Consider the following 17,244-nt stretch of genomic DNA (forward strand, 5'->3'; position numbering starts at 1 on the left):
ATCAGCGGGACGTATATAGGCTATTTATGTTATTTATGGTGCAAAGAGAAAATCTGTGCCCACCAGCGGGACGTGTATGTCTGTTTATGTATATTATATTTATGTAATACGTACAACATCTGCTTCCCCAAATGTCCTTTGCTCCTGACAGTCTTCATGAACTTTGAATCCTCGCTGATATTGAAGATCCTCTTCCAATCCACGACCTGATGGTAGTCTGACGTCATCCTCGTCAGGCTTTGAGTGAAGTTCTTGAGAACTTCGAATTCATAGTCGATGCTGTACAGTTGGTCAGTAACGTCTTTTCCTAACGTCTCTTGGATGAGAATTGAAGCCATTGCGTTTATCTGCAAAAGTTGTCATAATATTGGCGCTTGGTCGCTTTATAATTATTTAAACGAGTTAATAAAACTAAACCCACTGAAATATTCCTAGTGTCGCGTTACAGATATACTTTAATAAAATATTACGTATGGCTAGGAATCAAATCCGACATCTCTTGTAATATATAGCTAAAGTATTTATTGACCTCATTGAACTCTCGTACGGGACAGTAATAGACACAAATATGCTACATAAAATCAAATCAGTCCACTTACATTATCTTTAACTTCGTAAACTCCGAATGACTGAACTAAATCTAAAACATAATTCTTCCAAGCATCAGTACAAAGTTGACTTCTCAGCAAAGAGGCGTCATCCTTTGATATACTGAAGAAACCCTGCAGGCGGTTCAAGTCGCAGAACATCTGACCTGGCGACGCAATCTTTGCTGTCATTATCTTGAAAAAAAAAAAACAAACACAATTTACCATACAATGTAATGCAAAAACAATCGTACATCAAACAAGATAACGTACCTATAATTGTAAGTAACACAAACTTAGATTGTTAGCTGATAATTGTCATATTGATTGTAGCAAGGCATTCTACAAGTGACAACATATCAAAAATCCAAATCGCTTAATATTTCTAAGATTTAGTCTAAACACTCCCACTTACCTGTGTTCTTTCAGCATCTGCCAATGCCTCAAAACCTTTAGCTATAATCGCACTCGATAATCCAACTAACACTTTCACGCCATCTGGATGCCTCAGGGACACATTATAGGCCCTCTCTTCTATATTCATATTAATACTAATTACTTTATTAGCGCCTTCGATAAGCTTAGTCAGCAACGTTGAGTAGAGTAAAACGTCGTGCTTTAGGTTGTCTGGTAACCATTTGTGAATGAATTTGGTAACTTGTGATAATCTGAAGAAAGAAGACAATTTAAATAAAGAGCCAAAATAGTATGTAATTTATTAAGGAACCAATAGGTACCAATAAAACCACTCATTCTCAGGTATTATGTGGTGTAGTTATAAATACATCGGTTCTGAAACTGACCACTTTTGACTGTTTACTTACATGACAAAAAAAAATGTGTAGGTACTTACACTTTGAAAATATCAACTGAATCATCATTAACAGTACTTTCCTGTAGGACTGCAACTGCATTACTAACAGCTTCTTTCACTTTTGTCAAATCTTTATCAACTTTTCCATTTTTGTTTTCAATCTCCATTACATTCATATCGTCATTGGGTTTTGCGAAAAATTTGTTCATGTACTTAACACCCACTACTATTATATTGGCAAAGTCTTCAATCGACTTGTAAGATTCTGTGTTTCCGAAAGTAGGTTTGAAGAGACCAACAAATTTTTGTACTCTGAAAAGAAAAAAATGTTGAGAAAAAGCTCAGGGATTAAATGTGTTAGATTAGATTATTTGAATGAAACATAATTTTCAGAAGTTTCTAGCTACTCCTTCGCATAAATCAAATATTGTGTAAAAAAAACTGTAAGTATATATGTCTAGCGTTTTCGCGTTTTCCCAGGATCCGCTTACCTAACCTGAAGATTTGACAGGGCCGGTTTTTTACTGAAGCGTCTCTGCCTGTCTGACCTTCCAAGCATATTCATCAACCATATAGTTCAGATTAAAAAAAATGAAGTGATCTCCAATAAAAAATGAAGACTTACAACTCCAGGTCTAAATAGCTGAAGTCCACATCATCCTGAAAGATCCCCACCAACTCTGCAGGAATGAAGCTTTGCAGCCTCGTCATCCTCAGCACGGCTGTGACTGTGTCGGCCAGTGACGTGACTCTCTCGTCGCCTGTAAGCTTCTGGTACATGTTCCCCAACTGGAAAAGCATATTGGTCATTATATTTTACTCTCTAGGACTGGGATTACGGATTACGGTTCTTATGGATTACGGACTTGGAAGCAAAAAGAAACAAGGAATGCATTCAACAGCAGTTGATGTCAGGGGCACACTTCAGACAGTTCACATATAAAACCTTGTTTTACATAGACACTACACATTGCCGTTATTGTAACCGCGCAACTGTGTATGTGACGTGTGAGGGTTGCCAACTACTTGTTATTCCTAATTCTATGATCAGGGACCTTTTGCGGCTCATGGCGACATAATAACAACGTTTTGTGACATGTAATTTTTAATTGTTAACTCAATCACTCATAAATGTCAGGTATAAAGATGTTCTGAAGCGGCATATGAAAAGATGCAACATTGAGCCTTCTCAATGAGAGGGTTTGGCAGCACAGCGCCCAGAATGGCGCAGGCTGGTGATGAGGCGAGTACACGAGTTCGAGCAACAGCGCACGGCAGACCTCGACGCTAAACGTGATGAGTTGAAGGCCCGTCCCCCTACCGATATTCATTATAATTACCAAAACGGTGTGCTCACGTGCCCTCACTGTGCGCGGGAGTTCACTGTAAAGATAGGCTACATAAGCCATCTTCGGGCGCATCAGCGTCGTGTCGACTAGGAGTCGAAGTAGCCGCCATGGCCGAAATCGGTCGGAGAGATCAGTGTGTATTCCTAATTCTATGATCAGGGACCTTTTGCGGCTCATGGTGACATAATAACAACGTTTTGTGACATGTAACTTTTAATTGTTAACTCAATCACTCATAAATGTAAAATATCAAGTAAATGACTTACCATTTTGATAAACTTATTAAAGTTGACGTCCATAATGATCTCCATGATCATTTTCTGAACATCATCGTCATTTAATGCGCATAATTTGTCTACTAAAGCCTTTAAATTATCCTCATTTTGTATCGTCAACGTCCGTGATATTGAAGTTGCGCTGCATCTGTTTAATCCACCCTTTAGGATCTGAAATAAAATTAAAAATATTAAGTCTACTAAAGAAAAAAATAATTTTACGATTTAGGAGAAAGAACTTTATTACAAAAATAATTCTTTTTCTCTATTTCTTTCATCTTTTCTTTACCTATCACATTCAAGAAGATTGAAGGACAGGCTATAAGGAATGACATTTTTTTTTCAAATCCGTCTTCCTTACAATCTTTGAGCGTACTTCGTTTTTTTGACTTAATTTTTTTGAGACTCCCTGTATATGGTCAACTTACACCCTGGAAGCTGAGATCTGCCTCCATCACCGAGCTGGCAACGTCCTTACTGATACCCAGGCGTGAAGACAGGTGCCTCCTCACCCGCGCTGGGTTGCTGAACAGATCTCGCACTTTCAGGCCATTTTCTGCGGACATGAAACTGATGATGATATTGATGTACTCCCAGACGTATCCAGCGGAGGCAAGATTCAGCCACCCAGCTAGTGTTAGCCTGCTGGGCTTGGGCCGTCTTGAAGATCTTGACGCCAAATGCCGGATCCGAAAAACTCTATACAAGGGGAGTTAAAAAAGCCACATGGAAGCAATTTATATAAAAAAAACAATAATGCTATTTGACATTTGCGCATATAAAAGTAAGTGCGAAATATAAACAAATGTCAAATAGCAACATTGCTTTTTAGATTAATTGCTTTGATGTAGCTGATGTAGATGATGATGATGATGATGCATCAGGACTTTCAAAACCAAACTTGGTATCCCTGGGGCCATACCATAATTATTATCTTTGACCCAGTCATGCATCCAATACGTACTGCTGATGTCGATGAAGGTGGGTTCATCGACTACGTCCGCGAGTGTGGCCAGCAGCTTCAAGGCATCAGGCACTGATGATGCCACCTCCAGTACTGACTCGTTGTACAGGAGTGGCGAGAATTGACGCTGGAGCTGAGTTAATCTGGAACATATGCGTCGGATACATGATTTAATTCCATCATCCTCTTTTCGTCTTTGGGCAACTATACGTGGGTTGGGATCCCACCCCTACGTTGTTAATATCCCACAAGCTTGTACGAAGCGTTTGGCTTCCTCGTTTCTAATAAGACCGGCTAAAATCTGGAATTCTCTGCCCGCGAATCTGTCATGAGCAATGTAATGTACCCACTTTAAGACTCTGTCGCACTAACATATTTGATATTTAGTGAGACTTACAGTTCAATTTGTCAAAAAAGCTAATGTGACATGGTATCAAATTGTACACATATTAATGCTCGTGACCGTACCGATAAGTATAATCCAGGCCTTTTGAAGCCAAGAGCATAAGCACTATATAGGTAAGTAAGTGTTCAGCTGTGGGACTATAGGCTATTTCTAGGTTTCCAAACATCAAAAGAAAAAAAAACAGAACCCTTATAAGTTCATTTTGTTGTAATTTTTATATTACTTATTATATTATTGAAACGTACTTGGAATTCTCGTAGGTGGGTATCTCGTCAAACTTGTCGAGGTCCTCGCAGTCGTTGTTGACGCTACAGATGAACGATTGTAGGAACGGCAGCATGCCTGCACTGGGCAGCGCACGCGCAGGGAATTGACCTGGAGAGGATAATCTATAAGCCTATATACAGGGTGTTAGTGATATCGTAACGAATACTGAGGGGGATGATTCAGACCATGATTCTGAGTTAATATCAAGTGGAATTTTCCCTCAAAGTTTTCGTTACGATGTCACTAACACCCTGTATATAAAAGCGAAAGGTCATTGATTCCTTCACCAGGAAATCTCAGAAACTCAAGCGATAGGAGTCTGAAATTTTGTGTATATTTAAATATGTTTATATGTTATAAAGAGTATGAATGAGTGTGTGTGTGTGTGTGTGTGTGTGTGTGTGTGTGTGTGTGTGTGCGGGTGTGAATGTAGGTATGCAAGGGAGAGTGCTATTTAATACTTACATGTGGGATAGTTTCTATTATCGACATTGGCACGCACTATGTATATGGCGACCATAACAGCCGTCGCCCATAATACTCCAGCGAGTGTTATCTGAAAGATGAAACGTGTATTTACGAATGAAGGACTTACAAGGCTACACGCTTTTACATTGTTATTTTTTTTTGACGTGACTTATTGTAGAATTCCCTCTTGCCTTCTGCCCTGGAGTGGGATGGCGCCCAGAGTAGTCTATTTCAAAGCCGTAGTACTCTACTGCTCTATTTTTCCTAAAAAGTAGCATGGAGGATGATAAAACAAGAGCGTGGCTCTTAAATTAGTGATGATGATAGTGATGTAGATTTGCCTCAGATGGCATTAACCTGGCCGGACAAGTGGGGGGCGATAAGGGCTCTCACTCAGCACAAAAAACTTGAGAACTTAAGGGCTGAGGCTGCCCTTAAGATCATGCTCAAGTCTCTGTTTTTATATGAGAACTGTCACATTGACATGATCTTGAGGGCAGTCTCGAAGCTGAAATTAGTTTATTAGGTAGGTACCACCCTAAGAGAATTATCGGTAGTAAGACTAAGGAGATCTCAATAGTTCATTTAGATCAATACTATAGTCTCATAGCAACGCTATTGTTAGTGGCGTATCAATAGCCAACAGTAGTTGGGCGGGATCCTTGGCTCAGGGTGTCATCTGAAACTTACCAGTTTCCTCTTTCTGGTGAGGTAGTCCTTCCATAGCAAGAGCCGCAGTTGCCGGGGGTCCATGCCGCGCCGGCGCACCTCGCGCGCCACACGCACACATCACTGCAACAAACATATAGAATACATTATTCATGTTTCTAGAAGAAGCACGCACAGGACCGCTAAAATGTGTAGAGGTAGGGGAGGCTTCTACCCACAAATGGGATCTTGTAGGCTAGATTCGATTGAATCTTAGTATATTATGTATAATAAGTATTTGCGAGCTGCAAAGGGGTAGGGGACGAAACAAGGAAATGTAGATGGATTGTGTAAAAAAGGATGTGTGTGTAAAAGGATTGAGTACCGAGATGACGTCTGACAAAAAAGAATGGAAAAGGAATACATGTTGCGCCGACCACACCTATAATGGGATAAGAGCAGGAGGATGATGAAGTAGTTATTTGCAAACTGCAATATTGCTATTTGACGTTTGTTTGCATTGCGCACTTACTTTCATCATCATCATCATCTCCATCAGAGGAGAAGGCATTATTTTTGAATTATTTTATTGGCTGTATGGTATGCTCGACTCTCGTGAGAAATATATTGTAAAATTGCGCAAGTCATCATCACCCTAGCATAACCTTAAGGTTTGACAGGTCCGGTTTTTTACAGAAGCGACTGCCGATCTGTCCTTCCAACCCGCGAAAGACCAGCCCAATAGAGGTTAGGTCACATACTTACTTCCGAAAATGCATTGCGCACTTACTTTATACGCGTAAATATTTTAGTCGCCTTTGCTTTGCCTTTTTAGACGAATTGGTCAAGAGTATTAAACTGGCGAGAGTGCATGAAGTCTTTCATGACAGTGGAAGAAGCGAAGGTGGTGTTTCGTTATCGTCGTAAGTGGAATTCCGTGGTCTTTGCCTAACCCGTATGTGTATGTATTTAAAGCTGAGTTTACCGCTCTAATAATAATAATCTAATCTAATATCTGTGGGGATACTTGGTTGATGGTCGCGATGATTGCGAGTGTATGGAGTATCACCACAAACTATGGCTCACCTTTTGTGCTGTCCTAAGTGCCCTAACACCTGCACTATTAACCCTTTCACGGACAGAGATCATGGATCATTGATGGTTCATAATAGGTAGTATGACACCTTGGGATCGGCACGTCATTAGACGTTCTGTCCTTGAAAGTGTTAAAGACCTTTACGAAGCCACTGACAATGCCGTAAGCGTGGCCAATTATTGGTCAGCAAAAATTTAGTATCGATCGCCATCGACTCGCAAAGAAGAAGACCGCTCTAATATAGCGGTTACTTTCTCATCTATCAAATTAGTATTCTGCTCGAGGGTACGTTATTTCATTCCAGTGATTCGTAAGCTCTGCGCGTGCGACGGTTGTTATATAAAGAATAAACCGCTATAGTACAAGGTAAACTTCGCATTCTTAAAACAAACATGAGGATAGTACTGGCTAAACCTTTTGATTTAAATCCATCCAACAATTTGGTTAAAAAATAAAAAGTGGCGACAAAAGTCACATCAGCCGGACATTTTGGCGTTAGTCAGTCAGGACACTGTCCTCCGTGGTCCAGTGGTTGAAAGGCAAAAGCATGGTATAAGAAGACCCGCTATAAGCGAAGGTCAGTGGGTAGGCCCGCTACAAGGTGGACCGACGATCTAGTGAAGGTCGCGGAAAGCCGCTGGATGCGGGCAGCGCAGGACCGATCGTCGTGAAGATCCTTGGGGGAGGCCTATGCCCAGCAGTGGGCGTCGTACGGCTGTTAATGATGAAAAGACCAGAGATGCTCAAAAGTGACAGTTAACATTTCAAGGTTAGTCCAGCTGACGTCATCCCCCCTGCGTTGCCATTTCGTAAAAAATAAATTACCCACGACCAATGTTTTTATATTTACTTTGCAAGGAAATTTTATACTTTTAGTAAAATATTTTCTGACAGTTGTAATGATTTTTATGTATGTGACAAGTATAGGTAGTAATTAAATACATTAGTCAGTAATTCATTAATTTTCATTAATAAAATTTACGTCTTTGAAATGTTGCAATTTAATGGTAACGCAGTGGTAACACTTACGTCATCAAAGGGTTAGCAATGGCGGCTTGTCATAGGGTTGAGCATACCTGGTTTTCTTATACCATGGGCAAAAGCGTGTGTCTAACGACTAGTTGTCAATACAGTAATGTCAAATGACAGGTCGCGGTCATCCTGGACGACAGGAAATGACAAAACACTTACAGACGCACGGACGAGCAGCCCGTTATTATTTAACCACTTATTATATGAAATTAGAAGGACAGAGACGTACACTGAAATTCAACGGTAGCTATTGTTTTAGAGGTCCGCGGGAAAATTGCTTATAAAATATCGCTTTAAAATCGTTACAAGTTCAAACGTAGGACTTTTTTTTGACGTGACTTATTGTACGCCGGCGGGGTCGGTATCGGGGTCCTGAAGTCTTTGGTGTCGTGAGCTGATTAGCCTCCTCTATGGCTAGAGTAATCTGGTCATCGGGATCGTATATTACGTCCTTCGGACGCCGATACTCTACAATACCGTCCCTAAGCGGGATGTATTCGGAAGCCGCAACTACCAGGGGATTTGGGTGATTCGGAGCAGCCAAACGTAGGACGTACGGGCATAGAATAAAGAATACACAAATACTACATATAGAACGGTAACTTTCCACCCCGCACTAATTCGTATCGTCTTGTTTTAACTGACCGTAAGCCGGTAAGGAGTAAGGGAGAGAGCGTGCGGCCTGTGTCTCGCTCGCACGCGTTCAGCAGCTCACGTTAAGAATGAGATTTTTGTATGGAGTGTCCGGAAAAAAATCTCTACTAAAAATCTACTAGGTATTATTTTGATTTTGGAAGTTAGAGTTTTGTGTGACGCCATAAGTGTAGTTACGAGGTGTGTTCCAGCTCCAATGTACGATAGGCGTGACTTTATGCACCTGTGTAGAACAAAGTTTACAGAGAATGGAGTGAGCAAAGCCAGGAGTAGATGGATAATCAGAACACAATTTGCAGTTACTTTTGATATGGATAATGAGGATATGATGAATTTTGGGTCTTTTCCGGGAATTTTTAGGTCGTTCCTAGTCCAGCAAAGAAGCATTTCTGTAGGTACATTTTATTTGTATACGGAACACTCGCGACTGTCCTTACAACTCACGCTAGATATAATTTATTATTTTCTGAATCCACAAATATATAATTATCTATGGCGCATGATATAATAGCTCTTCTTCGTTTTAAGTACACGATAATTTTCCGCCATCTTTTTTACAGGAAAAACAATGATATTTTTTTACAGAATACCTGTTACAGAATGGTTTTTCCTGAGTAAGCTACCTACTAATTTGAAAATTGATTGAAAAATTGCATAGCAATTATCATCGATACATACTAGGTAGTTTAAAAAGGAACTCATACACTGTAGGTGCTCGTCGATCACGAGAACCACTAAATGAATTTAATTCATAATGAATTATGAATTGTAATTCATAATCATTTATCGGAACTTTTATCCATCTCTCCAATCAGTGCGGAGAAGTAATGTACCCAAAATCAAATAAAAGTTTAATATTGGGAAACAATAAGTAACCTAAGATTGAAGATGAGATTGTATCAAATACGATAGCATTGTCTGTTTATAATGGGTTGTACAGGACGTGTTAACTTGTCAGCGGTCATAGTGGCCCAGGACCGGAACCAGGCGCGGCCCCCAATAGGGCCCTCTTGACCGCTTCCACATTCTCACTTTATCTACAGGCACGTTAAGCCGTCGGTCCCGGCTACGACTTCCTGATGTAAGTAAGTAATCGTTAAATGAACCATGTTAGGAGCTCATAGCGGTGCAATTAAACCTGACACCAAGGGTTGCCGAGGTTGGTTGGACCCCACAACCCACACGATAGAAGAAGACTTTACCAGTATGAAAGTTAAAGCAGTTTTGAAATAAGAAAGAAAAGTATTTATGTATTATTAAAGAACGCCACAGAAACAGTACAAAAAAGTATTATTATTCCTCTAAGTCTAAGATATTGTCATTTTCGTTTTATAAAAAAAGATAAGTAGGAAATATTTTTTGTTACACAAGAGTGGAAAGTATGCTTTACTTATAGACTAATTTTAAGACCAATTATGTACTTACCCAAATTCATATTATACCTACAATAAGACTTTTTATTGGTTTTCCCTCTGAGGGAATATAATTTTTATTAAAATGCATTCTCAAAGATAAAAATATAATCGAAAAAGATCTGACTCGGACGGTATTTGAGCAGTTCTTGTCAAGTTTAATGACGATACATAGATGGAAAGAATTTCGCATGGACAGGAGGAGGACCCGGGGCCTGTTTAATAAAACTTACAATTGTAAATTACAATGACAATTTTATGTTCATTACGTAGCTAATATGAAACTGCAAAATATTCGTGATCACACACTCTGCAATGTACATCGAATTGTCACTGTAATTTACAATTGTAAGTTTTATTAAACAGGCCCCTGATGGTGTAATGGTTAACCCGCTCGTCCTGGTTTGACAAGAGCTGCGGGTTCAGGTCCCGAACGAGTCAGAATTTTTTCGATTTAAATTTTATCTTTGAGAATGCATTTTCATAAAAATTATATGCCCTCCAGGAGTAAACCAGTAAAAAAAAACTTATTGTAGGTATAACTATACCTATATGAATGTAAAAACCTATATGTACTTACCCACATAATTGGTCTTAAAATTTGTCTACTTATAAAGAATAACCTTCCACTCTTGTCTTTTCCCTCCGGCTGATTGAGGGGAAAAATACAAAAATCATTTAAATGCATTCTATTTAGAAGTAGTGAACGAATATACACTTCTCATCAAAAAAATCGAAACACCTTGCAAGTTTACGTTTTGTCAGGATTATCAGAAAAATGTGTACATTTAGGAATAAATGTTAAATGTCGTTTAATAGTGAGTAATATGAGCTTATCAAATCTTAATGTCAATGTTCTAAATTTAAATGAATTTTTCATAGGTTTCGTATTTTGTTAAATGAGTCATTTTTATTCCGTATGGAGTATAAAGGAAATGGATAAAACAACACACGTAAATGAAAAAAAAAAGCTAAAAAACGTTTATTTAATAACTTGTATTCCCTCCCCGAGCTCTAATTACTGCTTCCATACGGTTCTTCATCGATCGGATGAGAGTCACGATCACATGCTGTGGTATATTGTCCCATTCCTCTTGGATTGCATCTTGCAGCTGGCTAAGTGTTTCTGGGGCAGGATCTCTTGCTCGAATTCGTCTCTTTAATTCATCCCACAGATGTTCAATGGGATTCATGTCCGGGCTTCTTGCTGGCCATTCCATAATAGAGATATCGACTTCGTTAAGATAATCTCGTACGACGCCCGCGGTGTGAGCCCTAGCATTGTCGTGCATGAATATGAAGGCGTTGCCAATAAAATGTGCATAGGGCATCACATGAGGCTCGAGACACTCTTCGACGTACCGATGACAGTTTAGTGCAGGCAGACGTGGCCCAGACACGAAAGCAAGCTCTGTCTTACCGTCGGCGCTGATTCCTCCCCAAACCGTCCACGAACCGCCACCATAGCTGACCTTTTCTTCAATGCAGCATTGTGCATAGCGTTCTCCGTCTCTTCTGTAGACCTTGTTCCTTCCGTCGTTACCATACAGCATAATTTTACACTCATCAGAAAAGAGAACTTTGCTCCACTGTAGGTATGACCAATTTAGGTGCTCACGTGCAAAGTTAAGGCGCGCTCTTCGATGGTCTGCAGTTAATTTCGGCCCATTTGCTGGCTTATGCGGTACCAGTCCACGATCCTTCAACCTTCTTCTAATTGTAGAGTCACTTACAGCCACCCTTCGTACAACACAAAGCCGCTGCTGCAGATGAAAAGCGTTAAGGCGTCGATTTCTTAAAGAAGTTGTTACAATAAATCGATCATCTCGCTCAGAAGTGACCCGATTCCTGCCAGATCCTGAACGGCGCGTGAACAAACCAGTCTCCCGATAACGTTTATAGACTCTATGAACAGAAGACAGGCTTAGATGCAGTCTTGCAGCCACAACACGCTGACTAAGGCCAGAATCCAGCAATGCCACAACTTGGGCGGCTTCTGTGGGCGAAGTATCCATACGTTTTAGAAAAAAAACCTTTTTTCAGACGTCCCAAAGTCACAGTATTGAAATAAAAAACAAAAAGTTTAAGGATAGGCGCCAAATGTACTCCAACCCTAAACACACATTTGTCTCAAAACAGTGATTCATTTCGTTTATAAGATAAACAAATGAAATTCTAATTTTGAATTTAGAATTTTCGCTTATTACTGTAATGGCCAAAATGCCAGCTATACATTTATGTATTTTTTTCATCGTATGAATTCTTTTTTGTGTTAAATTCGGACAGAAACAATGAAAACGGAAGTGTTTCGATTTTTTTGATGAGAAGTGTATAACATAATAATATACAAATATTTTACGAAGTAATCTAAATAGGAGATCATGACACTAACCTGACCTATCCCAATAAAAAATCTAAGGAATCATAGCATAAAATTACAATTTCCAAAGGTAAATTTTTATATAATATTTATTCTAAAAACTTAGATTTCTTTTACATTACACGAATGTTACGTGACGTGACTGTGTTACGGTTTACTTATCGTTTTTGAAGTGCAAAAACGTGATCTAAGAATTCTTAAGTAGGTATTCCTAATCGCCATAACACTAGTGCAGTTGTGAAAATATTTATTTATTCCATCATAGATACGGCATATTTTACAGTCCCAGTAACTCTATCAGGGTGGGCAGAGCCAAAAAAGTCATGAATTACTTATGTGTCATCATCTCCCCTGTGAATGACGACCACGTGTCGGACGACGCTCAGTGGGTAAGCCCGCTACAAGGTGGACCGACGATCTGGTGAAGGTCGCGGGAAGCCGCTGGATGCGGGCAGCGCAGGACCGATCGTCCTGGAGATCCTTGGGGGAGGCCTATGCCCAGCAGTGGGCGTCGTACGGCTGATGATGATGATTATCTCCCCAGCATTATCCCGTTTTACACAGGGTCCGCTTACCAACCTGAAGATTTGACGACGATAGCGAGTCGATGGTCCCGGACCTTACATTGATCAATCCGAGATGACGCTGCTTCCAATCACTCTCTCTCTCTATTTAAGAACTGCGCTCTTGTCGGTGGAGTAATCGCCATTCCTCTCTTCTTCCCGCCAAAACCTTCACCTCCCGATACGACACGACCTGCACCGTCTCTTTTATTTGTTTCATAAATGTTATCCTAGGTCTACCCCTTCCTCCAATCATTACACAGTATAAAAAAACGAAGTCGCTTTTTCTGTCCCTATATACCTATGTACGCTTAAATCTTTAAAACTGCGCAACGGATTTTGATGCGGTTTTTTTTTATTGATAGAGTGATTCAAGAGGAAGTTTTATATATGTATAATAGCATCCATTAAATAGTGGAGTGTTTAATGGGTTCGTTTGGATCAGGTCAGATTCAGAACACTTAAACGCCTAGTTGGACGTGACGAAGTTACGTATGTTTTTGATTATGTGACAAATTGTATTATTATAATAAAATTGTGAATTGTAAAATGTTATTTTTGAGGTTTTTAATGTGATGTCGTAAATAATTATTTTTATACTCAGCGTTGCACCCGAGCGAAGCCGGGGCGGGTCACTAGTACTATACATAAATAAAACTATAAAACGGGTCCCCTGTCAATAATGGCCGCAGGCTGAAATACGGTATTACAAGGTCCGGTTTTTTACAGAAGCGATTGCCTGTCTGACCTTCCAGCTCGCGAAGGGAAAACCAGCCCAATACAGGTTAGGTCACATACCTCCGAAAATACATTTCTCGGGAATGTGAGTTTCCTCACGATGTTTTCCTTCGCCGCTGAGCACGTGATAATCATTTATGATCCAAACATGAATTCCAAAATAAATTCGACAATTATTGTCTTAGGCCTGTGCTGGATTCGAACCTGCAACCTCAAAGTGAGAGGCGCGTTCTACCAACTGGGCTACCACGGCTCCTCAAAAAAAAGACATGTCTATTTATCAATTGTTTTTGTTTAAAACAAATTGGGTTTTTATTCAGATTCACAGCAACAAAGACATAAACAGACGTGCGGAAGTATCAGTAAATGTGTATGGTATGTGATGTATGTATGAGTGTGTGACTTTTGTCAAAACATCGTGTGTATGACTGGTGACGACGCAGTGATAGACTGGTGACAATTTGTTGGCGCATTCCTATTTCATCTGTTTTACAGTCATGAGCAATATCATGTACTTACCCACTTTAGAACCCTGTCGCACTATCATATTTGACATTTAATGAGACGTACGGTTTCATTTGTCAAAAAAGTTAATGTGACATAGTTTCAAATTGTATACATATTAGTGCTTGGGACCGTATATACATCTCATACATCTCCCTAGCATTATCTCGTTTTCCACAGGGTCCGCTTACCGAACCTGAAGACTTGACAGGTCCGGTTTTTACAGAAGCGACTGCCTGTCTGACCTTCCAACCGGCGAAGGGAAAACCAGCCCAATACAGGTTACAAAGTGCTGGAAAGAGTTGAAGAAAAGAGAACCATATTGAAGACTATAGAGAACCAGAGAGGAAATATGATTGGCCACCTGATACGACACGATTCATTTATAACAAACATTATAGAAGGAAAAATTGAAGGGAAGAGAGGAAGGGGTAGACCTAGGATAACATTTATGAAACAAATAAAAGAGAAGGTGCAGGTCGTGTCGTATCGGGAGGTGAAGGTTTTGGCGGGAAGAAGAGAGGAATGGCGGTTACTCCACCGACAAGAGCGCAGCTCTTAAATAGAGAGAGAGACAGGTTACATATTAGGTTACATACCTCCGAAAATGCATTTCTCGGAAATGTGGATTTGCTCACGATGTTTTCCTTCGCCCTAAACACGTGATAATCATTATAGTCTAAACATGAATTCGAAAACAAATTCGACAATTATTGGTTTATGCCTGTGCTGGATTCGAACCTGCGACCTCAAAGGGAGAGGCAAGCGTTCTACTAACTGAGCTACTACGGGTTTTCTTATACACATAATATAACATAAACAGTCTGTATACATCCCACTGCTGGGCACAGGTATCCCCGCAATCAACCGGAGGGGGTATGCATACAACCACGCTGCTCCACTGCGGGTTGGGGTTGGTGGAGGCTTTTGGGCTAGTAGACCGGGAACAACGGCTTAACGTGCGTTCCGAAGCACGTAATCATGTTGCTTTTTAGGACAACCAGGTTATTCAGTGGTTATAATTAACTCTAATTGGGTTATAGTCGTGAGCTTATGTTTTATTAAAAAGGATCTTTTTTTTCCCATAATGTAGTTTGTCCTATTTTAAATAGGCATAACCGGTTAGGCATATTTTTTTTAGTCATAATCGTCTTTGGCATAATGGTTATATATCATACTGTTTTACTTAGCATAATGCTTGTTAAGCTTAATGATGTTTGCTCTATTCTTGTGCAGGTTAAGGTGCGGCGGGCCGTGGCGGGACCCCTAGGCCGCCAAAATATTTATTTAAATAGTTATGAATTTATGCTAAAAGTGTTTATTCTTTATTATAATATTATGTGTAACAAATAGTTATGCCTAATATTATTATGCGTAACGATTATTAGGAATAGTAAATATATGCCATAAAATTTATTGACATTTATGACATAAAAATCTATGGAACAAAATTTTAATAGGAAACCATATTAAAATGTAGGTATAATTGGGAATACTCCACACATGGTGTGTGGCATTGCGCAGATGACCTCGGCTCTTTCGAATTCAAATGGCTAATGCTTTGTTCGATTTTTCCGTGTTTCAAACATTTGTCAGAAAAAAAATGAATAGACTGACAGAACCAGGGTCGTGTGACATTTTGGATTTATTAATTAAAGTTTTTAACTTGAAGGTTAATGAAGTGATGGTTCAGTTAGTAGAACGTCCGACTCGCGTGTTATAGTCGTAGATTTGATCCCGTCGTAAGTCTATACTACATTTATTCATGCTTCCGGATTTATACATAACATACACAAATACATAAGATCACGCCTATCTCCCTTTGGGGTAGGCAGAGCTCCTAACACACCAACTTCGCTTCTTCCACTTTCATCAGCTCTCGTGCATGCCTTTTTTTTTAATCCTGGATCTGATCGCTTACGTCAAATTAAATTACCTAAAGTTTTAAAACACATATGGTCAATAAATTTAAAGATGTACAGTCTTCTTCTATCGTGTAGGTTGTGAGGTGGACTACCAACGCGATCAACTCTGGTGTCAGGGTTACTATTGAGCCGCCAAAGGCCTATGATATGGCTCATATAACGACAACTTACATCAGTAAGTAGTAACCGGGACCAACTTACCGGGCTTAACGTGCCTTCCGAAGCAAAGGATCATCTTACTTTCGGACAATCAGGTGATCAGCCTGTAATCTGTAATGTCCTAGCCAAACTAGGGATCACAAAGTGATTAGTGATTTTTGTGATATGTCCTTACCGGGATTTAAACCTTGGACCTCCGAATCGTCCTAACGCTCAACTGCCACGGCTGGACCACGGAGGCCGTTAAAATGTACAGTTATACTTATAGGTAAGTTAATAAATAATCGTACAGTCGGGGAAATATACATAAAAACCCCCTATTCCCAATAGTCTTACCGAGTAGTCTTACCAGTTGAACTATTAGGAATTTCCTTCCCAATAGATTTACTGGTAGGACCACTGGGAGTAGCCCAGTTCTTTTTGTTTTACTGTTTTTTGATTCCCCAACCGGCTGCAGCTGAAAATCAGCGTCATAGTCTAGCTACAGCTGGGCCGTGACATTTGCTGAGCTGAAGCCGTTTCGGCATTATGTATAATTATTATTATTTTTTTGTTAATTAGTGTTAAGTATGCCGAATAAATGTTTTCTTTCTTTCTTTCGAATATTGACTTCCCAGTAAAATTATTTAAATGTCTTTTGTAGATGGTACAATATCACATTTCACAGCGATTTGACAAAATCAAGTGTAATCATGGCATTATCTTCAAATTACATGTGTATCGTTAGCAGAAACATTAACAGTGTTACTACAAAACACTGTTAATGTTTCTGCTAACGATACACATGTTGAGCGTTGGGCTCACGATCCGGAGGTCCCGGGTTCGAATCCCGGTGGGGACATATCACAAAAATCACTTTGTGATCCCTAGTTTGGTTAGGACATTACAGGCTGATCACCTGATTGTCCAAAAAGTAAGATGATCCGTGCTTCGGAAGGCACGTTAAGCCGTTGGTCCCGGTTACTACTTAATGATGTAAGTAAGTAGTCGTTACATGAGCCAT

General features: G+C 39.8%; 2 protein-coding genes across 2 annotated transcripts in view; one reads left to right on the plus strand and one right to left on the minus strand.

Moving 5' to 3' along the window:
- LOC126375566 (uncharacterized) overlaps positions 1 to 17,244 on the plus strand; it is a 218,990-nt gene that overhangs the window by 199,661 nt on the left and 2,085 nt on the right. The window lies entirely within an intron of this gene.
- The window catches only part of LOC126375439 (uncharacterized), a 119,459-nt gene that overhangs the window by 56,723 nt on the left and 45,492 nt on the right, over positions 1 to 17,244 (minus strand). Inside the window, exons 2-12 of the mRNA XM_050022355.1 lie at positions 5,821 to 5,922; positions 5,128 to 5,218; positions 4,641 to 4,770; positions 3,990 to 4,132; positions 3,454 to 3,581; positions 3,017 to 3,196; positions 2,027 to 2,190; positions 1,441 to 1,713; positions 1,003 to 1,255; positions 600 to 782; positions 115 to 347 (exon numbers count right to left, since the gene is read on the minus strand). Of these exons, the coding sequence (XP_049878312.1) occupies positions 115 to 347; positions 600 to 782; positions 1,003 to 1,255; positions 1,441 to 1,713; positions 2,027 to 2,190; positions 3,017 to 3,196; positions 3,454 to 3,581; positions 3,990 to 4,132; positions 4,641 to 4,770; positions 5,128 to 5,218; positions 5,821 to 5,883 (1,841 nt within the window). The 5' untranslated portion in view covers positions 5,884 to 5,922. The remainder of the gene's footprint in view (positions 1 to 114; positions 348 to 599; positions 783 to 1,002; positions 1,256 to 1,440; positions 1,714 to 2,026; positions 2,191 to 3,016; positions 3,197 to 3,453; positions 3,582 to 3,989; positions 4,133 to 4,640; positions 4,771 to 5,127; positions 5,219 to 5,820; positions 5,923 to 17,244) is intronic.

Source organism: Pectinophora gossypiella, chromosome 19 (genome assembly GCF_024362695.1).
Source record: "Pectinophora gossypiella chromosome 19, ilPecGoss1.1, whole genome shotgun sequence".
Lineage (NCBI taxonomy): Eukaryota > Metazoa > Arthropoda > Insecta > Lepidoptera > Gelechiidae > Pectinophora > Pectinophora gossypiella.